This window comes from Pochonia chlamydosporia, chromosome 3 (genome assembly GCF_001653235.2).
Source record: "Pochonia chlamydosporia 170 chromosome 3, whole genome shotgun sequence".
Taxonomy (NCBI): Eukaryota; Fungi; Ascomycota; class Sordariomycetes; order Hypocreales; family Clavicipitaceae; genus Pochonia; species Pochonia chlamydosporia.
Window position 1 is genome coordinate 4,516,180 of NC_035792.1, and position 22,568 is coordinate 4,538,747.

General features: G+C 50.5%; 7 protein-coding genes across 7 annotated transcripts; 5 read left to right on the top strand and 2 right to left on the bottom strand.

The window, feature by feature from the left end:
- Positions 1–822: 822 nt before the first annotated feature.
- Positions 823–1,224, top strand: VFPPC_13777 (hypothetical protein; the record flags this gene model as incomplete). Its single annotated transcript, XM_018291549.1, has 1 exon — positions 823–1,224. The coding sequence occupies one exon, from the start codon at positions 823–825 to the stop codon at positions 1,222–1,224; it is 402 nt and encodes a 133-aa protein (XP_018145902.1).
- A 2,687-nt stretch (positions 1,225–3,911) lies between these two features.
- VFPPC_05187 (hypothetical protein) lies at positions 3,912–7,760 on the top strand (the record flags this gene model as incomplete). The annotated part of the gene is made up of 2 exons (XM_018284421.1): positions 3,912–4,156; positions 4,265–7,760. The coding sequence occupies 2 exons, from the start codon at positions 3,912–3,914 to the stop codon at positions 7,758–7,760; spliced, it is 3,741 nt and encodes a 1,246-aa protein (XP_018145903.1).
- Positions 7,761–8,187: 427 nt separating this feature from the next.
- VFPPC_05188 (alpha/beta hydrolase) lies at positions 8,188–9,653 on the bottom strand (the record flags this gene model as incomplete). The annotated part of the gene is made up of 2 exons (XM_018284422.1): positions 8,188–9,477; positions 9,546–9,653. 2 exons carry the CDS (start codon positions 9,651–9,653, stop codon positions 8,188–8,190), a joined length of 1,398 nt encoding a protein of 465 aa, XP_018145904.1.
- A 1,592-nt stretch (positions 9,654–11,245) lies between these two features.
- Positions 11,246–12,538, top strand: VFPPC_05189 (Spo7-like protein; the record flags this gene model as incomplete). Its single annotated transcript, XM_018284423.1, has 1 exon — positions 11,246–12,538. The coding sequence occupies one exon, from the start codon at positions 11,246–11,248 to the stop codon at positions 12,536–12,538; it is 1,293 nt and encodes a 430-aa protein (XP_018145905.1).
- Positions 12,539–13,666: 1,128 nt separating this feature from the next.
- VFPPC_05190 (carbohydrate binding family 6) lies at positions 13,667–14,608 on the top strand (the record flags this gene model as incomplete). Its single annotated transcript, XM_018284424.1, has 1 exon — positions 13,667–14,608. One exon carries the CDS (start codon positions 13,667–13,669, stop codon positions 14,606–14,608), a length of 942 nt encoding a protein of 313 aa, XP_018145906.1.
- A 1,206-nt stretch (positions 14,609–15,814) lies between these two features.
- On the bottom strand, positions 15,815–16,596 carry VFPPC_17644 (hypothetical protein; the record flags this gene model as incomplete). Its single annotated transcript, XM_022429336.1, has 2 exons — positions 15,815–16,244; positions 16,298–16,596. 2 exons carry the CDS (start codon positions 16,594–16,596, stop codon positions 15,815–15,817), a joined length of 729 nt encoding a protein of 242 aa, XP_022285626.1.
- A 1,966-nt stretch (positions 16,597–18,562) lies between these two features.
- VFPPC_05191 (kinesin light) lies at positions 18,563–21,733 on the top strand (the record flags this gene model as incomplete). The annotated part of the gene is made up of 3 exons (XM_018284425.1): positions 18,563–19,544; positions 19,596–20,309; positions 20,394–21,733. 3 exons carry the CDS (start codon positions 18,563–18,565, stop codon positions 21,731–21,733), a joined length of 3,036 nt encoding a protein of 1,011 aa, XP_018145907.1.
- Positions 21,734–22,568: the final 835 nt, after the last annotated feature.

Consider the following 22,568-nt stretch of genomic DNA (forward strand, 5'->3'; position numbering starts at 1 on the left):
ATCGGGTTGATGGTGAGAGTTAACTGATGCATGTGTAAACGAGAGACACTATGCTAGCGCTATGAGAAACGTTGGCTCCTGAAGTGCAGCACGAACAATTGCCCTTCGGCCAATGATGAAACTTGCCCTCATAATGGTATCCTAGCAGCATTTGTTCAGCGGATTCCCGGTTCGCCCTCGCATTTTCAACCGTGCACCGGAAAGATGACACGAGAAAGCGAATCTTTCCCGACCAGCCATACGGCAATACGGCCGGAATGGAGCCAGTGGCACCACAATAGATTGGCCATCAAGGAAGTTTATTGTCAGAGCCCTTGAACTGTGGCAGCTCCACTAACAGCACTCCGTACTATGGATCTCATAACATCTGCACCCGGAATGACATGTCTTCTCGGAAACTAGAGCAATTGACTCGGGTTGCAATGGCCCGCGAAGTGCGCGAGTTTATCGCCACCATCAAATACCTTGAGTTTTCAACCCAAGCTCACACACACCATACTGCCTTCGAAAAGCATTCGCCAAGTGCGGCGCAGCTCATGCCCACCGCGTAATCAAAGAGGACACTACCGAAAGCCCCGTGTGTGGCGCCGCATACGTCCTGTGACACGCTGAGAGTTTCGACCACCTCTGATAAATTCGAGGCTCGGCCTTCTTGGCAACCACATTTGTGCCACCCTTTCGCAACTTCTCCTCACCCAACATAACCTTTTCATCTCATCGCAGTCAAACTTCCGCCCTTGCAGCTGCGAAGATCACCAGCCCGACACTCGTGAATCCTGAATTCGAAAGCCAGCGTCCCCGACTTCATTGAATACCGTCGACATGAACACCAACAAAGGTGAAGAGCCTCCCCCATATGGTGGTGCTCCCCCCGTGGCTCCGAAGCCTGCGTACGGCGGATCACCATCGCCTTTCCCAGAGCAACAGCGCGGCTACGAGCAGCAGCAGCAGCCGTACTATCAACAGCAACAGCCGCAGCAACCCTACTACCAGTCTGGTCCCCCGATGGGCTACAACCAACAGCAAGGGCCGTATCCCGCCGGTCAAGGACCTTATCCACCTCAGGGACAATACGGACCTCCGCAGGGACAATATCAGGGCGGCTACCAGCAAGGATACCAGCCTGGCTATCAGCCTCAGCAGCGACAGGATAACAAGTCTGGCCTCATGACTGGTTTGCTGGCTGGTTTGGCATGCTGCTGCTGTTTGGACTGCCTGTTTTAAGCGTCGCTTTATTCCGACACAGCTGCATTATTTTTCGGGAAGTTGTGTCTGCAATCACGCATGTGCAGACATTAGAATCGAAACCGAACTTTGGAAATGAAGAAACAGGAGTTCGCCATTCCTTTATAGCACCCTACGGTCAGCAGTTACGAGCACCTCAGCCTCTATTTTCCTTTGTACGGACATTCGCGAACGTATATTCAGAGCCATGGATTGTTGAAGGGCAGTTTTGGAGTGGACAGGAGGAGAGGATTGATAGTGGAAGAAGGGCCCTAAATTTCCTTTATCGATATTTGCTGCGGTGTTCTTTCCTCGGCGTTGGAGTTGGGGCATAGACCACAACGTGATTTGCATGTTTGGGTTGTCCCTGGTTGAATTAATAGGGCATGCACGTTTGCAGTCGTGAATTAGTCTTATTTTATATCATTGTTTAATACTCTTTTGCTCTCTACGGACAATGTGTGAGATGTTCTTCACGATGTGCATGTATTTACTCAATCACGAGCATTGGCAGAATCAGCAGCCTCGGGATAGGAGTTTGTTGGGGCCGGTAGTGAAATAAGCTCTGGAAGGTTGTGGGGCTGAAGCAAGCTTTGGCCAGGTCCAATTGACATTGAACGAAGTCACTTGTGGCTTGCGAGCAAATGTGATAGGAGAAGAGGCCTCAAGTGATGTAGGGAGGGAGTATGTGAGCTTGATAAGACATTTTAACTTGGAATAAATTAGATTCAACGAAGAAAGGAAGCCTTTCACTCTTTCGTCAAAGTCACCTCATTTCTAAGGGGACAAAATTCACAATATTTGGAGCCGCTGGTCACAACTCGTACAGTGCCAACGACTACCAACTTTAATGTGATCCTAGCCACCTACCTGTGAGGCAGACCGTTTACTGCAACATCATCAGCCAGGCCGTGCCGTTTGTGTCAATATATGTAATCGCATTGGTGGGTGTCCGTAGATATTCAAGTACCTACCTACCTAGGTAATTGGTGATAGCTTCCGTCTGTTGTCTGGCGTACCTGCGTGTCCACCTGCATCTCTCATCAATGCGCACAGTAGGCATTCTGGCTGCAGGAGAGTTTTGTACTACCGCCACGAAAATTAAAATCTAAAATGTTGCAAGCTGCGATATCCGTGAGAAGAGGTTGATTTACTGTGCGTCGCTGCATAGGAGCCAACATGTACTGAACTACTCTGACTTTTAAGACTGCCTACCTAGGTAGGTAGGCAATATGTTGCCGTGCATGGTGTCATGTCCTATGTTCATCAATTCGTGTCGAGTCGAATATGGCCGAAAATAGGTATTCTGATCCATACTGAAATTATGCAAATTCTCGCCGCTGGCTGTGGATTGACTGCCACAAAGGTTACATATGTACATTAAATCATCAAGCGCAGCCTTCGGTGTGAATGCTGGAACATTGGTGGAAGAACAAATTGCGTCACTTGTCGCACTCAGACATGCAAAACCGATACGCGATGTTGCACTAGTTTTCTGCCGAATTCATGGTGTCACAAGCAAACCAGTCACCATGTTCAACTTGTGGAATACGGATGACGGTGTAGTCCATGTATTTTCCATTCAGCGTGCAGCGTTCAGCATTCGCGTTTCCAGCAAACTACACTCAGGTGGCACCCTTGTTCGGCACCGTTGAGATGTGCAGCAATAGCTTCAGTGGCAGCGGCAACGAAGCTTGGTTTTTGCCTCCCCCACCACCTTTCAATGTTGCGTGTCAACGCCACGGCGTGCACATCATGTTGCCATTCTCGTCATTCATTTTGCCCAGTTGAGGCATATCTATAGCGCCTATTCTCTCCCCGTTTGCCCAACTCAATAATGCATAAGATATAATTCTCTTTTTTTTGTTTGATCTGGCGCCAGCCGTTTTCCTTGAGCGCTTGCGTTCCCACAAAGGGCCACTTGGAGCCAAACAGTCGCTTGTAGTTGAAGGGCAGTGAAGCACTTGGCAGGGCTCTGGGCTCCATTTCAGGTTCCAGCCTGACAGGGGTCAGCTGGTCGCGCCCATCATGACTGGATGGCATTGTCCAGCCAAGGAAGCCGCGCATTCTTGCGGCGGTGGGTAGCTCATGCCATTCGAGGGGGAAGCAGGTCTGAATGGTGCTTGCTCCTTCCCTCTCATGTCTTGCCTTTGTGTTGTCTTGCGGGTGCACTTGCGGGTTCCTTGTCGTCCCTCAACTTCGCCGCCTCTGATGTCACTGATTGCATTAGCCAGGCCCCCGTCTGGTTTTTGTCCAAACCTGAAGTGTACAAGACATGGAGCACCTTGTCGTGACTTGGTGCCAACTTGAGACGGATTCATGACGCGCTCTCTGACCCTCTTTCAAGTAATATTCACTGTCGCTCCTTTTTGCTCTGCTCATATTCTTCCTTTAGTCCCTTTTAGCCTTGAACCTGTTTTCTTGAGGAATTGTTTCTTTCATAGCCCCTCATCCATGATTGTGTTCAGATAATCACGGTTTTTATTCTTCTTTTCCTTTTCCATTTGCGTTATTCCATCTGCTGCTGTTCATATAACCCTCCATCTCCTACACACCTCGCGACCATTCTCACGGGGCAGACCCTGCCGCTGCCCCTTGACCCCTAAGGGCATGAAGCTCTCCTTGCCCACGACGGCATTCTTCAACAACGAAGCAGCATTCAAACATTAGCCATTTTGCGTCCGAAAATGGCATCGCGAATACTTGGAAGCGAGGCTGTTGAAGCCAGACTCTGGCTGCCGCCCATATCTTTAGCCGAAGCAACATCTTCACTTTCCCAACATGTGGCAATCTTTGCCCGAGAGGACAAGGCCAAGGACAAGGCAGGGCTTGGAATAGTCAGTTTCTTGACCGCTATTGGCGTGGCTTTGGCAGTATTTGCTGCACAATTTTCCTTGTTTGCATTACTTCGCAACAAACTAGCGAGAATATTGTAAGTGGTCATTCCCAACATAGACGTCATAGGCTGCACGTTGCACAACATGTAGCTATGACATTGACATCGACGGTTCACGGACATTGACAGAAATGAACCAATCAGCAAGCCTAAAACCTATCTTGTTCCTGAGCGAGAACGAACCGAGCCACCACCGAGAAATTTAGTAGCCATGATCCGTGCAATGATTCTCTACGACGAGCGGGAGGTTATCAAAAAGTGCGGGTTGGACGCCTACTTCTTCCTGCGTTATTTAAAAACGCTTCTCGTCATCTTCATACCAATATGCTTCGTGGTATTACCGATCTTGATTCCCATCAACTATGTCGGTGGCCAAGGTCGTGATATCGCTATTGATGACAGTGCCAGAAACTCAAGTACAGGTCCTACTGGCCTGGACACCTTGGCATGGGGAAACATCACTGCGCAAAACACTAGCCGCTACTCGGCTCATCTAATAATGGCCATCCTTGTTGTTATTTGGGTATGCACGGTATTTTTCTTTGAACTTCGAGTTTACATCAAGATTCGCCAAGATTATCTTGCAAGTGCCGAGCACCGTCTTCGAGCTTCCGCAACGACTGTTCTCGTCAGCGGAATTCCCAAAAAATGGCTAACCGAAGAAGCCCTCCTGGGTTTGTTTGATGTGTTGCCAGGAGGCATACGAAATCTATGGATCAATAGAGACTTGACCGTACTCCTGGATAAGATTTCTCTCCGGGATAATATTCATAAGAAGCTGGAGTCTGCAGAGACAGATCTCATCAAAACAGTCAAAAAGGCACAAATGAAGCAGCGAAATGCTGAAGAGAAGACGAGGCGTAGGAAGCTAAATCTGAAGGCCTTGACGAAGGTAGAGAGAGCCGCCCGAGACGCAGAGGAAGATGCGGAGGCCAATCGTGTGGCTCGCACTGAGGAAGGCACAAATGCCGGACACGGCCAAGATGTTCCCCATACCGTGGACGCAGGCGTCCGTGAATCCCAACTGGACAACCGTGGGAGATCGCATGCGAAGTCGCCCTCTCATGATTCTACCGCACACTCTGAAAGTCACCTTAACCCACTGCACCACGTTGGTGCCGGTCTGAAGGGCGTTGCGGGAGTTGCAGGCAAGGCAGGACGAGGCGTCAACGATGCTCTGGGTACGAAGAATGGCTTCGTGGATCTGAGTTCCTCCCCAGAACATACACATCGGAACATCCCGTCCCCTGTACCGGCAGAATCGCTTGAAGCACCACGGACTGGCTCTCCGGTCGGGTCCATGCTGACTTCGAGCTCCACAAGAGCCATAAAGCGATCTCAGGATGCTGGCCACGGGATGGAAAACTCCGTTCGCAAGGTTGATAACATTGACGACTTGTATTCCAACGAAAGACCAAAGTTCTGGCAGTTCTGGAAGGCGCCTCAAGGCAAGTTTGCATCACCAGTGCCACAAGGTGCCACAAGATCAGGATCCGATAACGAAGAGTCTACCTGGGAATCTTTCAAGCACTCCCTTCCATTCATGGGCCCCAAAGAGGAACCTTTCAAATATGACGATGCGTATGAATGCGAATATAATCTCGACATGGAGACGGACGCGGAGTGGACAAAATATATCAAAAGACGTGACCGCCCAACTCACCATCTTCCACTCTTTGGGGCAAATTGGATGTTCGGACTTCCCCTGGTGACCAAGAAGGTTGACACGATTTACTGGTGCCGCCAGGAGCTTGCTCGGCTCAACTTGGAAATTGAAGAGGACCAAAAACACCCGGAGAGATTTCCATTCATGGCCTCTGCCTTTATCCAGTTCAATCACCAAATTGCAGCACACATGGCCTGCCAAAGCATTGCACACCACCTGCCCAAACACATGGCGCCCCGGACAATCGAGATCTCGCCGCGGGACGTCATGTGGGGAAACATGGCAATCAACTGGTGGCAGCAGTGGCTTCGGTCCGTGATAGTTGTGACGATTGTTGTTGGCATGATTCTCTTGTGGGCGGTTCCAGTGGCATGGACAGCAGCCATCGGCCAGGCTGATGCACTGATTAGATCGAATGGCTGGCTATCTGGGCTTGAGAAGAACCCGGCGCTAGCCAACCTAGTCAAGGCAATTGCTGGTGTGTTGCCGGCAGCTCTCTTGGCGCTTCTGCTCTTTTTGGTGCCTGTGATCTTCGGGTTGCTGGCCGGCTTCCAAGGCGCAAAGACAGGCTCGGAGAAGACAGAGTTCGTACAGAGATACTACTTTGCCTTCCTATTTTTCCAAGTCTTCCTCGTTGTCTCTATCGCGTCCTTTCTTTTCAAGTCTCTGGACAACCTGATTAATAGCTTTAGTGAACTATCGAACGTCAGTACAGTGCTGAACGTATTGGCTACCAACTTGCCCTCTGCTGCGATTTACTTCTTTTCATACATGGTGCTGCAGGCGCTTTCTACCAGTTCTGGCACCTTACTACAAGTTGGCACTTTGTTTACGTGGTTCATTATGGCGCCAATGTTCGACAGCACTGCCAGGCAGAAGTGGACGCGGAACACGTCACTCAATCAGATCAACTGGGGCTCGTTCTTCCCAGTTTATACGAATTTCGCTTGTATTGGACTTATCTATAGCGTTATTGCGCCGTTGATTTCCATTTTTGCTGTTATCACCTTCGGCCTGCTCTGGCTTGCCCAGAGATATGCTATGCTCTACGTCAACCGCTCGGAAACTGACACCGGCGGAGTCTTGTATCCTCGGGCAATCAACCAAACTTTTACTGGAATTTACTTGATGGAGCTTTGCCTCGCTGGATTATTTTTCATCATCATTGACGAAAACGGCAAGAATGCCTGCACACCACACGGCGCTATTATGATAGTGGTGTTCCTGCTTACGATACTGTATCAGTACGTCCTTAACAAATCGTTCTCACCCTTGTTTCGATATCTCCCAATCACGCTCGAAGATGAAGCTGTGCTTCGCGACGAGGCATTCCAGCGCGCCCAGGATATCCGTTTCGGGCTCGTTCAAGAGGACGACGACGATGATGATAACAGCGAACACGGGCGGATGAACGTTGGAGAGAAAGCAGCGCAGATTCCGGACAGCGACAAGGATATAGAGCTTCAAAATCTGGAATCCACTAAAACAGAAGGGTCGGCTGATCTCTTAAAGCCGGTTAAACAAGTCGGGACGTGGGCCAAGGCCGGAGGCAAACAGGTCGGGACATGGGCCAAGGGCGGTGGCAATCAGCTTCGCAAGTTGAAGAATATGACTGACAACACTAATGCTGCGCAATACCGCCGCAACCAGCGGCGGAAGGACCTTGAGGCGCAGAAGGCTATTGGCGATGCCCTCTACGGCGGCATTCCTGATGACATTGAAGACCTGACGCGCGAAGAAAGAGATGTTCTTACCCAGCACGCATTTTTGCATTCTGCTTTGCGAGCTCGAAGACCGACGGTCTGGATTCCACGGGATGACTTGGGGGTGAGCGATGACGAGATTAGGCGCACGAATGCTTTCAGTAAGCATATCTGGATCAGTAACGAAGGCACAGCACTTGACAGCAAAGTGCGGGTTGTGTACGGAAAGAATCCTCCAGATTTCTCAGAGGTGGACATTATCAACCTATAAGATGAAGGTCACCGGGGGTGCTAGCAGGATGGTGGGATTGATGCACTGGTGGCCTCGAACCTGCACGAAGAAACTGCTGATGATTTTGAAGACTGTTGGATTGGCTTTCGGGGTTGTTTATACCACACATTGCATAGCGTGCACTTTTGTACTGGTGGGAATTTGCCCACCTTGGATCCTACAACATTTGAATAGACATGAGCCGAAATATATTTGTTCCATATAAGACTGTCCAGATTGTGAAGTTTAGACTCAAAGATTCAGATGGTAATATTTGCTGAAATGTATGCATATGTATATGATATTATTCTGTCTAGTCTATGCTGTATAACGATTCAAAACGCCATGCTAATGCTAATTCCCGATAAACCCAACTCAAATCTATACTGTAAAACGCCGCAAGTGTATAAAGTTTCCATCACTTCATCTACAGCAAAGCCCGCTTCTTCTCAGCGGCCATCGTCTCCTTTAACTCCTTGGTCAACACATCATTAAAGTCCTCCGGATTATCAAGATACAAGTGATGCCCAGCCTTGGGAATAACCACGACCCTCACACTTCCATTCTCATTGCGCTTCTCGTCGTCTGTCCCGTGAAGAAGGGCCTGGACTTTCGCCTCCTTGAGTTTCTCCTCTGCTGCGAGACCACCCGCCACGTCCATCCAGTCGTTTTCGCCGTACATGAAGACCATGGGGATGCCGGTCTCTTTGAGAGTCTTGCCGTCTTCTTGGGAATAAGGCTGGCGACCGACTTGGTGGATGCGGTTGATGACGGGGCGGCGGGCGTATGCGCCGGGGGCGAGGATGTAGGCGAGGGCGTATTCGCCGCTACCCTTTTGCTTGAAGATGGAGAAGGAGTAGTCGTGGAGGGCTTGGGCTTCCGCGGGGGGAAGGTGGTTGAAGCGGCGGGAGCTCCAGCCAGATACGAAGCGAGGGCCAAAGGGGCCGGCCATGCGGACGATGCTGAAGGGGGAGATGTTGGCGTCCCAGAGCCAGACGAGCCAGTTTGGTAGGGGCCGCTTGGGGGCATTGGGCGGTGGGTTGGCGGCTGTGGTGGTGGTTTGTTGCTGGTCCTGGGTGAATTCGTTGGGGAGCGTGGACTCTTCGGGTTCGGGGAGTTTGGCGTTGACGGCGTAGGGATCCTCGGGGATGCCGACTGGTGATGCGAGGATGAGCTTCTTCAGGTGGCCGGGGTATTTGATGGCGTAGGAGACGGCGAGGTAGCCGCCTAGAGAGTGGCCGAGGAGGGTGAAGCGTTCGATCTTGCGGGCCTTGCGCCACTCTTCGAGGGCGTCGATGAACCAGTCTTCTGCTTCCTTGACCTTCTCCTCCTTGTCCCGGGCGTGGATTTTGAACGGCGGCCGCGACGAGTTGCCCATGCCGAGCATGTCGAGGGCGTAGAGCTTCAAGCCGGGGATGCGGGTGATGGGCTCAAAGTTCTTGTAGAAGAAGCCTAGGCCGGCGCCGTAGCCGTGAACCATGACGAGCGTGTCCTCGACATCTTCGCCCTGGCGCTCGATGCAGATTTCGTTGAGGGCGCGGTTCTTGCCAGAGAGTTGGACGAGTGAGCGGCGCCATATTCTGGTTCCGAAGGGGTCGGGTTTGTCTGTGGTGGTGGTTGTGGTGGCGACGCTGGTGAGGCTGTCTACGGTTTCTTTGAGGTACGGGACGAGGGAGATGACATTGCGTTCTGCGAGGGTGGGAGTAACGCTTGTCCACTGTACATAGTTAGTATAAGCTGGCTTGACATTTAAAGAGCTTCTTGTGCTCTGGCTGGTAAACTCACCCATTGATAGGCAGCATCCTTATAACCAAGCGGAAAGTATACAGATGGAGGTCCGCCCCGCGTGGGCTTCTGCTCCACGTTGTTGGGAGCCTCGACGCTAGTGGTCATTCTGAATGTCGATTGTGACACGGGTACGGTGGAAGAATTGTACGATGAGGATGAGAATGACACGGAAGAGGCAGAGAACGAAGTGCGCGGAACTTGCAATCGTTTCAGAAGCGTTGTGGCGACTTGTCGTTGCCTAAGTACTTGCATTGCCCGCCGGGTTTGGGGACGGATTTGGAGCGGCACACGAGTACCTTTTATCCAAACGGCCAGGCACCCAGCCAAATGACGACAAGACTAGGGAATTGACCGAGATGAAAAAAAAAACGATGGCTTCCTTTGCAGGGTCTGCAGGTCTGGGGACCGAGTGAATGACAAGTTGTGCATGCGACAGCACGGAGTTAAGGCAGGGGTTTACTAAGGTTTGCAGATTCGGATTTTGGATCTGTCCGGAGACCGATATGGACGATTGATTGATTGCCGTTGCACAGGATCAATGCGACCAGGCCCAAGCCAACGAACGAGCTAGTCGGCGGACTGTTCCGAATTTGCGGTGGCTTGTGGCTGAGGAATGGGAAAATGGTAGCCAAGTCCGCAATGGGACAGATGGTGGTGTTTGCTGCCTGCGGAGTTGAATGGTTTTGTCTTGCAGGCGTGACGACAACGATTACGAAGATGGTGGTTTTATCAACAGTGAATTGGGCGTTTGTTGGTTGGTTGATGTAACTGGGCTTGGGTGTCCTTATTAATAGGTCGTGCGAATGAGATGAAATTCAATTACGATGGACCTGAGTAATGGATGGAATCAATCACGTTGTCTGCCCAGGCAGGGTCTTTGCCCGCCTTTCCAACGTGGCGGGAGTTGGAGGTGCAATTGGCGATTTGCAGGGTCAACGGTCGATGCGATTCCGAGGCGGTGGACATACAAACGCTGAACGGTCCCGCTATGACGTCCACGTTTTAATGTTGCGGTTATGTCTGGTCATGTTTGGCTTGTGATGCAGTTGAAGGTGACAGGCTGGCTGTATTGCCTGCCCGTGCTGGGCGGTGTGTGATGAGTGATGAACCTCAATGGATGCTCAAGTGTGATGTTGAGGCAGAGAGAATGCAGCATATTTTTCCAGCATCGACAAGTGAGCACATGCATCCAAAACCAAGAGCTCTGGTGTCTTCAGAGTTTCTCACTCAGAATGGCATGACCACGGTACGGAGTACTTGACGAGAAACTCCCCACTGATTGGTCGCGCTCCACTCACCTTCCACTTGACCATGATGCTTCCTGCCACTTACTTTCAATTGTGCCTTGACCTCAGACTCGACTCGACACTACCGGACCTCAGCCAGCACTGACCGTTTCTCAACCACCAGGTCGACGACTTTCCATAGCCGTTTGTCACTAACATTGGCCAACAGCGACATCTACACAGACCACATCTCGCCATTGCCATTTGCTTTGCAGCGGCCATCTCCATAAGCCGATCTCTGATCCGGTTTGAAGCCCACGAGGCCCAAGAGCTGCCCTTTCGTCCTTTCTCATCGTCGACGACCTCCCACGACTGCATGGCATATCGCCTCAGCTGACCGGCTGATATCCAGCCCGCATCGTCAATTCTTCCACCGGCGCGTGCCTTCCGACCCCACGACCTGCTCCGACCATGGCCGACGACATCGATTCCATCGTCAAGGGCGCACCAGCCGGGACTCCAGACATCAAGAGCAGCTCTGGACCAACTCCCATTGCGCCCGCTACCGGCAAACAAGGTGACCCTCTCAACCACGCGCCGAGCTCCCCGTCCATGGTCTACCTGAACCTCCTCATCCTCGAAGCTTCCCTCCGAGCGCAGTTCCTCGAGCTCCGTGCCAGAAAACGCCATCATACATTCTTCTTGACCCTGCTGACACTATGGGTCGCCTTCTTCGGCTACAAGCTATACTTTGCCCCTCGCGAAGACGGCCGTGGTGTTGGAGGCTCCATTTACTGGGCGCTGGAAGGTGCCCAGAAGGTGTGCTTCATGGGAGGCATCATCACGGCAATTTTGGTCTGGGGAACCGGAATCTGGGACCGTGGCATCCGCTGGCCCAGGAGATGGTTTGCTATCTCCAACAGGGGTCTGCGCGGATTCAACTGCAAGCTTGTCATAATACGGCGGCCGTGGTGGGCCGAGGCGCTCTCAACAATTGGCTTCTTCCTGACGTACGGCCTGTTTTCGCATACCGCGAGCTCCTCCTACCGCCACGTAGAGCCTTGGCTGTTGCGGGAGACGGAAAAGGAGCTTCAGCTTTCCAGTGATGGCCACCCAATGCTGGTGTTGCCTCACGATGATGAGGAAAAGGGTGGACATGAGGAGGACTTGGCACCCGGAGGCGACTACGTCAAACTGCTTCTGCTGCCGAAGCCATTCTCGCCAACATTCAGAGAAAACTGGGAGCTTTACCGTACCGAGTACTGGGAGAGAGAAAACGAACGACGAGCACTATTACGCCGAAAGGTTAAGGAACATGATCGCAAGATGGCCAAGCAGGCATACGGCTGGCTTTGGTGGCTGCCATGGCGGGAAATCCCCCAGCGCAAGCCGCAATCACACAAGACTCTCCATCGCCACTCCAGCAGCGAGAAGGTACGGAGGAATCGCGGCGGCAGCGTGCGCCGACTATCTACTAGCTCGTCCCGAAGCCAAACGCCAACTTTAGACGTGGACGATGGACAGCTCAGTCGCCGGCCCAGCTCTGCCTCGGATAAGCGCCGCAAGAAGCCGTCATCCATGTCCAAGTCGAAGCGATCCGGAACAGATTCACGCTCAGTCACCCCAGAAGCGCCGTCGCCATTGACAAAGGAAGCTACCGTGTCTGTTGACGAGTCTTCTACCGAGGGCAGTGGAAGGGTTTTACGCAGTGCCGGACAAAAGACTGGCAAGGATTCAGTTGAACCGGACAAGGCGAGTTCATAGGAGATGCGTTGTAGATATCTTAATGTGAGAACATGATTAATGTCGAAATTTGGGACACTTTTCATTTGCAATTGTTTCCATTCTGCTACTGTAGAAGCCATTATTGACAGGGATATTAAGGTCAACCGTACCATCTCTTGCTGTCCTGCTGGGAGATGATGCTGACCTAATAGTTCATGACTCTCACTCTGCATCTCATCAGATGAGAAGTGCAAAGCGCGCCCACAGATTAAGCTTCATTTACCCAATTGAGCAGGTCGTGCCCGAGCTGACCCATTGAAACATGCTTGGCGATGACATCCGAGTACGGGATGGCCAGATCAGCGTGTAGAAAGCTTATTGGAGCATAAATGAAGTAAATTAGCATCATATCGTGTGAACCTTGCAGCTGAACATGCAGGATTTTTCTGATCATATTAAAGTTTTGGCTCGGGGAAACTTATTGCGAGTTGTGCTTCGGGTTTGACGGTCTACGACGGCGCAATTAGAGTTGAAGGCTATGAAGCACGATTTGATGTTATCGCGTTATTTTCACATGGCACAGCGTACGGAGTACTAGGCCAATAACTGATTCACGACACGTGTGAGCTCTGCAAATTGGACCTTGATAACCCGTCCAAAAATGGTTGGTGGTCTCGAACGTGTAGACCGAGTGTCTCGTAGTAATATCATCTGCCGGTGCCAGTGGGTTGCGCCAATTTACCACCCCTGACTAAATAGGATGAACCTTGTGAGGGACGGATGCTTGTCCATCGCTTTTTTACTTTGCCTTCATGCAGGTCCCAAAGCCACAGCCGGTGGACGCACCGGCGTCTTCGTTTTGATCAATTCGGGAGCGCGATGAGCGAATGAGAGTTTTGGAATGGGCACATTTCGACAAGCATCACCCTAAGAAAGGAAGGAGAAGAAAGGCGGCCGTAGCGTGCTACCAGGCCGTATTGCGAATGGTTCGGCGCACACCGGCCTACGTGACATGATGGCGTCCATGTCGATGTTTCTCATATATATAGCCTGGTCTGCTTTCCATGGAAGTCTGCAGCATTCATTTAAATCCAGTCGCTGGAGTACTTACTGCAGCGGCATTGCGCTCTTTAATTCCTAATCCAGTCACTCGTTTACTCACTCACCATGCTGCCGCGATACATCACCGCCGTGGCTGTCGCCGCACAAATCGCACAATGCAATCCTCTCGAAGCGCATGTCGGCGTCAAAGTGAAGGATTTCCCGAGGGGATTCCGCACATGCGTCTTCTACGACGACTTCTCCGAAGGCAAGGACTCCCTCCCCGACCCTGCAAAATGGACCATCGACCTGGGCACGCAGTATTCCCCCAATGGTCCTGCGCAATGGGGAACCGGCGAGATACAGACCTACACGGACAACCATGAAAACATCCACATCACGCCTCATCAGACGCTGAAGATCACGCCCCGCCGCGATAAACACGGAAACTGGACGTCGTCGCGGATAGAAACCACTGCCGAGTGGGACTTTTCCTGCCAAAAAGGCGAGCGTGTCCGCGTAGAAGCGAGGATCAAGCTCGGCGGCAACCCTAAGAACCAGTCGCTGGGCATGTGGCCAGCCTTCTGGGCCCTCGGGTCAGAGTACCGTGGTAATTACTGGAACTGGCCAGCGGTAGGGGAGATTGATATTCTCGAGTCGGTGAACGGGGAACGCAAGCTGTGGAACGTGGTGCACTGTGGTACGAATCCTGGGGGCGTGTGCAATGAGCCCGTTGGGATAGGGCATGTCACGGAGCCGTTTGAGAAGGGTGTCTGGCACACGCTTGCGTGGGAGGCGCACAGGGCGTTTGGAAAGAGGCAGGAGAGCATGAGTTGGTATCTGGATGGGCGTAGGACGTGGACGCTGTGGAAGAGGGATGTTGGTGATGAGGCGGCGTGGGAGGCTATGGCGGGCGCTGGGAAGATGTTGTTGCTGAATGTTGCTGTGGGGGGAGGGTTTCCGAATGGTGTTGCGGGGATTACGACGCCGACGAAGGATACGCTTGATGGGGAGGGCGCGAGTATGGAGGTTGATTATGTGGCTGTTTATAAGAAGGAGAGGTGGTGATGTTGTCGTCAGGGATGTGGTTTGGGATGGAGGTTGATTTTGTGTGGGGTTTTCTTTGTCGAACATTGTGAGGGGTCAACTGGTAGGAAGTGTTGACAGTATCTTGATCTGTGCGACCGAAAATCCGTAAACACTTGTCAAAGGCTTGCCTAAGAATGCACCAGCCTCGTCTGGAGTCATTTCTTTCAGTTCCAACACATCACTGCCAGCAGCGTCAACGGCGACTTTTGATGACCGTGTGGTGATTAGGATCCGTCCTCTTGGGCTTTGCGGGAGAACGTCAAGGAGACCAGTGGAGTCTTGCAACCCATTAAGCACGAGTATGTCATCAGCATTATCAAGAACGAGCAGCCAATGGCCAGCAGCCTCTGAACCCAAATAGCTCCGGAGAACTGCTTTTGGGCCGTCATTGTCGCCACATGGGATGGCTAGCTTCTGAATGAGTTCTGTTGCGGTTTTTTTTTTGGAAAGCTGGCATGCTCTGGGCGGGCATCCAGAGGACAGAGTATTGTTTTAATGTAAGTTGAACACGGTGCGCTAGCTCAAGTACGATTTGGGTTTTCCCCATACCGCCGAGTCCCACAAGAGCTACTCGTTTCCTTTCTTCTTCAAATAGCATTTGCCATAACTTTTCAATTTGATGTTTACGGCCAGTGAAATTTTTGTTCTGCCCGAATGGTATATAGGAGACTAATCAACTGACGCATTAGGTGGCTGTATCTATGTTGGCTCTCATTTTAGGCACTAACCTCTGTCCTGCTTATGTACCTTTGATGGCCCTATCTCTGCTAATATCGCCTTCGCGTAAGCGGCTGCCATAGCTGCGGCATACGGCTGCCAGTCTTTGTTCTTTTGCTCATCTCCATAGTCACATACACCACGGATAACGCCGACCGGGAGGCGATTTATAGTTCCAGCCGCCTCCATGTTAAGACCAATAATATGATATTTATCTTGTAGTTTATTTTCGTCTTGCGGAATTCTTTAGAAGCTTGTCTCCTGAGTCGGATGGAGCTAGACGTCTATCTCACCATCTCTGGAGCCTCTAATGCCATCTTAAACCCGGTGGTCACTTCACTACATGATCCTCGACACTTTATGAAATAACTTATAAACGCAAAATACTGTTTGGCAAAGTTTGCACATCCCCAAACTTGCCACCAGTACTGACCCAATTGCCTTGGATTTATCGACTATGGTCCCCCCCTAGAAGACCATAATGAGAATCACACACAAGACTGTACCAATAACACACCAGAAAACAACTTGTTCAACGCATTTTAGTTTGTCTGGGATGTAGATACCTAAACCTGGCACCAGCAAACGTGAGTGCAAGCTTGGGCGCTGGAGTGGTGTATCAAGTTTTTGGGGGAGGAAATTTGTAACAATTAAATTGGAGCCAGCTCTTAAGGGGTGCTTAAAAAACTCAAATGCCCTAGCTAAGACTAGAGTTTTTGTTGCATCATGCAAAGGCTCGGTGTAGTGGTAGTTGGACGCAATATCCGCTCGAAGTGATTCGCATTGTATTGGCGGGATATCTTTTATTGTGCCTGTTCCAGCCACAAAATCTGCCCTGCCTGGGTCTGAAAAAGGTTCCATCTGGAACTGCTCATAGTTAGCATCAGGTAAGAAGATACTTTATTAGATCCTACCTCAACAATTCGGACTTCTAATGGAGGTATAAGTCGCAGCCACCGAAGCCCAGAGAGGTAACCTGAATGCTTGTATACCCGGTTGAAGAACTGGTTTCCACGTTCATCAAGGTAAACATCCCGGATCTTTGTGAATATCTCTTTATCAGACTGTAGGCCAGTAAGATTGATACTGATAACCTTTACCACTGTAGACTCAGTGTAATCAAGGCAAAGTGACAAAAATTTGTTACGAGTACCCACGGCGGACGGGAGTGGGTTAGCTCCAGCGTTTGAATCTTGGTTGGAGCTGCTTGCCTCGACTGGAGCAGGGTTGATATTGTTTCTTTGATGCATGTTGTTCTCCAGCGTATCTTGCAAATCCCAGTTTCTAACTCCATCAGCAGAACCTGCCTGAGATTCCACGTCGCTTTGGGATGGACAGGTTTGATGGCTATAGGACGGTCAGCTTGTTGTAACTACCTAGTAACCACGATTAAACTGACCTGTGTTCTGCAAAGTCTTGCAAGACGGGAGAAGGGTGTTTGTCCATCCAGACGGCCGTGTCTAGGACGAGAGAATAAAGACTTGGTTGCTCATCTAATGAGAGTGAATGAGAATGTTCTTTGGAGCGCTTCTTTATACCAACGTGTCTTTTCAACTGGGTTTGTGACTAGCTGCCCCGGCGATGCATGACTCCGCTTGAAAAAGCTAAGTGTGAATTGGCTCCTGACTTAGGCGTTTTTGGTGATGAATCCCGAGACATGATGAGAGTTTTTGACTTCCCTTGTGGAGATGGGGGTTTTGCGAACATGGTGGTGCAAAAGTAGATTTGAGCCTTGTGTAGGAGGGATGTGTAAAAGAAAATGAGGAAAAAGTCGGGGGTAAATGAATTTTGTGCAGTGGTACAGTGGCCCTAACCTTAACTCTGAAGCGAGGAGCACAAGCACACTTTCCGTCTGGATGAGCTGCGAGGGTCTGGTCTTGCAGAGTATTGCTCGGGGCTTCACATGACCTGCGCCACTAGAACCTGCACCAGGAGCAATAGTGCTAGAAGATAGTAGGAGTAGCAGCTCTTACGCAGCACATTTTCAGGTACGGTGAGGAGCCATGTGCAATCTGGAAGTGTTCAGGGAGGTCAAAGCATAATATCACGGTACTAGAGGGAGTCTATTGAACAAAAAAGCCTATCTCGTACTATTCCTAGCTATGTTGGATTGATCGTGAAGTATGGATGGGGACATTCGACTTTGCTACCTGTGGCGGCATCGGAGTGCGGCGAATAAAACTACTTTTTGGTCGCAGTCTCTTAAGCGTTTGTTTGATAATAAAGCGGGACCAGAAATCTAGAAATGTTAATGAACCATTTGGTCACTCTACGAAGGCATATTGTACAGGCTTACTGTAACTAGTGAGATCCCCGTGGCTATTACAGACGGGTTTACACCCTGCGAAGCCATTAGAGTCCAAGCATATATTGGTGAGCAATACTGGTTCGAGTTTAAATTTCCCAAGGATGCAAGCTTTAAGTACATCTGGAGCATTTGCTATTGTCCTTAATGAGGCAAAGCTAGAGCCCCCATTAGTGCTATGCGTACAAGCCTTAACTGGTTAACCATACATACATAAGCTATCCTTTAGAACAAAATTTCAACTGCTAAGTATGTCGAGGTTAGCGGGACGGGCCGTTGTGGGTCTGGATTAGCTGGTTCTCATCTGAGACTGACTCCCAAGATGCTATCCCAGGTCGAGTCACATATAAGCACAAAAGGCCCTGTCTCCCAACGGTTAAACAAAATGAGGCAAACTGGTTGATCACTTGCTCTGGCATAGCCTTCCACAGCGGCTGTAGGGTTGGGCATGCTTTTCAAATCAATTCGCGGCTGGCTCCGCCACCACAAGGCTGTTCTAGAAATGTTTGCCACGCCCTACATCGTCCGGGAACTCTGCTTGAATCACACCAAAAGCCTTGTTGCCTTAAACCTATGCATATCTGCCCTGCCATCTGTACGCCACGCTTGGGCGTGGCGGGGTTTGGGATGCAGCCCTGCGATTACACTTCTCACGACCAGCACATCAGGGCTTACTTACCCGGTAGCCATTTATTGGTTTTATGGTAGGAAATATGGCCACAGCCTCACCGGTCATATTTCGTCGTAAAGTCTGTAGAACAACTATGCGTTGACCCCTCTTTCCAGCAAAATCCCACGTTGTGCCGTGTGCCTCAGCATATGTCATTCAACCTTAATAAGTCCGCAAAAACTCTTCCCTCCATCCGATTCTACCTTGCACTAGACAGTCAATATTTGCTTGGATGCGCCAAATGGCTCCACCAACTCGAGACTTGTGCACGGTGGGATGGATCGCTCCTATGTCGTTGGAACTGGCCCCGGGTCGTGCAATGCTCGAAGACTGCCAAAGAGTTTCTGCCGGGGGCAAATATTACGATGTTGGACGCCTAAGCGGGCACTGGGTTGTCATGATTGTTTGTTCTCGAATTGGCAATAGTTCGGCTACTATGGCTGTCGCTGATATGCGCCATTGGTTTCCAAACATTAAACACATCCTGGTAGTTGGAATAGCAGGAGGACAGCCCTGCTATGGTACCGGTGGAAAGGAGCAGATTGTTCTAGGCGACGTTGTCGTCGGTGTCCCACGAGGAAGCGAAGGAGGAGTTGCACACTACGAATGCGGAGCGTGGGAAGCAGCAGACCTATTCTCTGCCAGCGGACACACTCTGCACCCATCAGACGATCTTCTCACAGCCGTTAACACCCTTCAAGGCGACTACATACGGTCAGGATCCGAGATCCCAAGATTCCTGGTTGAGCTACGAGCAAAGCTAGAGCTAGACGAGCAGGCAGAGTATAATGACCAAGGGGCGGATAATGATTTTCTCTTCCCAGACACGTATCGTCATTCGAATCGCGACATGGATTGCGAAGGGCTTTGCGATTTTACAGCGGCGAAGAAACGAGCGGATCGAGGCATAAAGGCCCAGCGAAAGGAAAACTCACCCCGTATTCATTACGGTAACATTGCATCAGGAAATGCCCTCATCATATCAAGCGAGAAACGGAATGCATTCTATGAAAAATATCAAGTTTTATGCTTTGAGATGGAATCTGCTGGTGTGATGCACCACAACCAAGCACTGGTCATCCGAGGTATCTGCGATTACGCGGATTCGCACAAGAATAAGAGATGGCAGAAATATGCCGCTGCTACAGCGGCAGCATACGCAAAGGAGGTCCTACTACTTGTACCACCAGCTGAAACAAGCAATAGAGGTGAGCCTGCCCAGAGTATGTAGATGTGAATTTAAGCCACGCTTTACCTTTAACTAAGTCCTAAAGTCGTTGCCAGGTGTCATTTTCTAGTACCATTTGGCAGGAACCAGGAATTTGTTGGTAGGACGGAAATTCTGTCACAGCTTCAGGAAAGGATTTGGCCAGGCAAAAATAAGGACGATTGTCAGAGAACCGCCGTCGAAGGCCTTGGGGGGGTCGGCAAGACGCAGATCGCGCTAGAGGCTGTTTACCGTGTTCATAAAGAGCACCCGGACTGCTCTATTTTCTGGGTTCCGGCCGTGGACGTAAACACCTTTGAAAACGCATACCGCGATATCGGCAGACAGATGAAGATTGCGGGCATTGACGAAGACAAAGCTGACGTTAAGCAACTTGTTAAAACTGCGCTAAGTGACGACAGCAGTGGCAGCTGGCTCTTGGTTGTCGATAATGCCGATGATATTACGTTGCTCTTTGGCGTCACTAGACTGTCAGACTACCTCCCATTTAGTCGAAATGGCTCGATTCTGTTTACAACGCGGAATCACGAGGCGGCCGTGAAGCTTGTTGTTCATAATAGCGGCATTGTCCCCGTACTAGAAATGGACAGGAGCGAAGCCTTCGATCTGCTACGGAAAGGGTTGAACGAAAGCCAGATCAGCGACACGAAAAGCACTAAGAGGCTACTTGATTTTCTAGCTTACCTGCCGCTGGCAATCAGGCAGGCATCCGCATATATGGCCAAGAAACAGATATCAACTTCAGAGTACCTCGAGCTTTGTGAGTCTGAGCACGAGGATATGATCGATCTGCTAGGTAGAGACTTTGATGACCCATATTGATACAAGGAGATTGCAAATCCAGTGGCCACAACATGGCTTATTTCGTTTAACCACATCTCAAAGCACGATCCGCTGGCGGCGGAGTACCTAAAGTTCATGAGTCTTCTGGCGGAGAAAGACATCCCGAAGTCGCTTTTACCTACAGCTAGGAAAATAGAGGCCTTGGAGGCAATCGGCACGCTGAAGGCATATGCATTTATTACGCAACGTGAAGGACAAGATTCATTTGACATGCACCGGCTTGTGCGTCTGGCGATGCAAAACTGGCTAAAGAACGAGGGACTGAAGAGTTGTGTATCATCTGCGATACAGCAGCTTGATCAAGCATTTCCCTTTCCGGAGCATGAGAACAGGGACATGTGGATGAAATATCTACCGCACGCACGAGCCGCGCTAGAGTTTCGGGAACACCTTGAAGGTGGGAAGGTGGACGCTAGCCTTTTGTATAACGTGGCCCAAAGTTATTCTTTACTAGGACAATATCAGAAGGCAGAGCAGATGTATCGGCAGACACTGCAGCTTCATGAGAAGGTGCTAGGCAAGAGCCATCCGGACACACTTTCCAGCATGAATAACCTAGCAGAGGTGCTCTCGGATCTAGGGAAGTATAAGGAGGCTAAGCAGATGCATTGGCAGACACTCCAGCTAAAGGAGAAGGTGCTAGGCAAAGAGCATCCGTCCACACTTAACAGCATGAATAACCTCGCAGGGGTGCTCTTAAATCTGGGGAAGTCTAAGGAGGCCGAGCAAATGCAGCGGCAGGAATGGAAGTTAACGGAGAAGGTTCTAGGCAAAGAGCATCCGTCCACACTTATCAGCATGAACAACGTCGCACTTGTGCTCTCAGATCTGGGGAAGTATGAGGAGGCCGAGCAAATGCATCGGCAGGAATGGAAGTTAACGGAGAAGGTTCTAGGCAAAGAGCACCCGTCCACACTGATAAGCATGGACAACCTCGCACTTGTACTTAAGAAACTGGGGAAGTATAAGGTGGCCGAGCAGATGCATCGGCAGACACTCCAGCTGTACGAGAAGGTGCTAGGCAAAGAGCATCCGTCCACACTTAACAGCATGAATAACCTAGCAGAGGTGCTCTCGGATCTGGGGAAGTATAAGGAGGCTAAGCAGATGCATTGGCAGACACTCCAGCTAAAGGAGAAGGTGCTAGGCAAAGAGCATCCAGACACACTTTCCAGCATGAATAACCTCGCAAATATGCTCTCAAAGCTAGGGAGGTATAAGGAGGCCGAGCAGATGCATCGGCAGACACTCCTGCTAATAGAGAAGGTTCTAGGCAAAGACCACCCGTCTACGCGAACAAGTCAAAGGAATCTCGATGACTGCTTAAGAGTGAAGAGATAGCTAGGAGCCGCAGCGTAAATTAAATCTCTTCTGTCCCCATAGAGCAAATTAGCGCGGGTGTTTAGACCTAACGGCGCTGGGCAGTATGCCAGGCTGTCGCGAACGCATTGGTTGATCTCGCGTCCGTCTCGCGGTTACGCGCGCTACCACCAGTCTCCATTGTGCAGGCACCATGTGCAATGCCCACCGAACACAGAGAAGCGGCAGTCAAGAAGTAGAGGGGGTTCTTATAACCAACTTGGCATTAATTCTTCATGTACCCGTGTAATCAGTAGAGGAAGTTGCTCACAATCCTCGGCGTGATCCACCTGCCTTCGGAAAATACGTACAGTAGCCTTAGCGCGCACTCCAACAACACAAGGAACCGGCCAGACTTGTGCACAATAGCCCCCGAAGGTATTGTCCTATAAGTGCTTAAATTTAATTGGCTTAACGCCCAACACAATGAGTCGCTTCACTACGTGCTGGAGGGAGCTATGGACAAAACAGAAGGGAGCACGATTGCGACGCTCGGTGACTGGCCACATCCCTTTAACAATGTGGGGAGGTTCTTGATTCTGGGAAATAGATAAGTTTCTGTGGCTCTAGTTCGTGTCCTTGTACTTTGTATCTGTTGAAGTTAATATAGTTATGAACCCTTGACAGTTTTTGGGTCACAGCGCGAATGCCGCGAGAAGCGAGGTAGACGAAGGCTATTAACAGTCTTGCCTTCTAATAATCACTGGCATTAGTCCTATCGCTAAGCGGCGGTTATCAAGAAAGCACAGAACGCGTACAAGCCAATGGAAATTGAGAATCTAGTAATAGTATATAATTTCACTATCCGCTATCTACC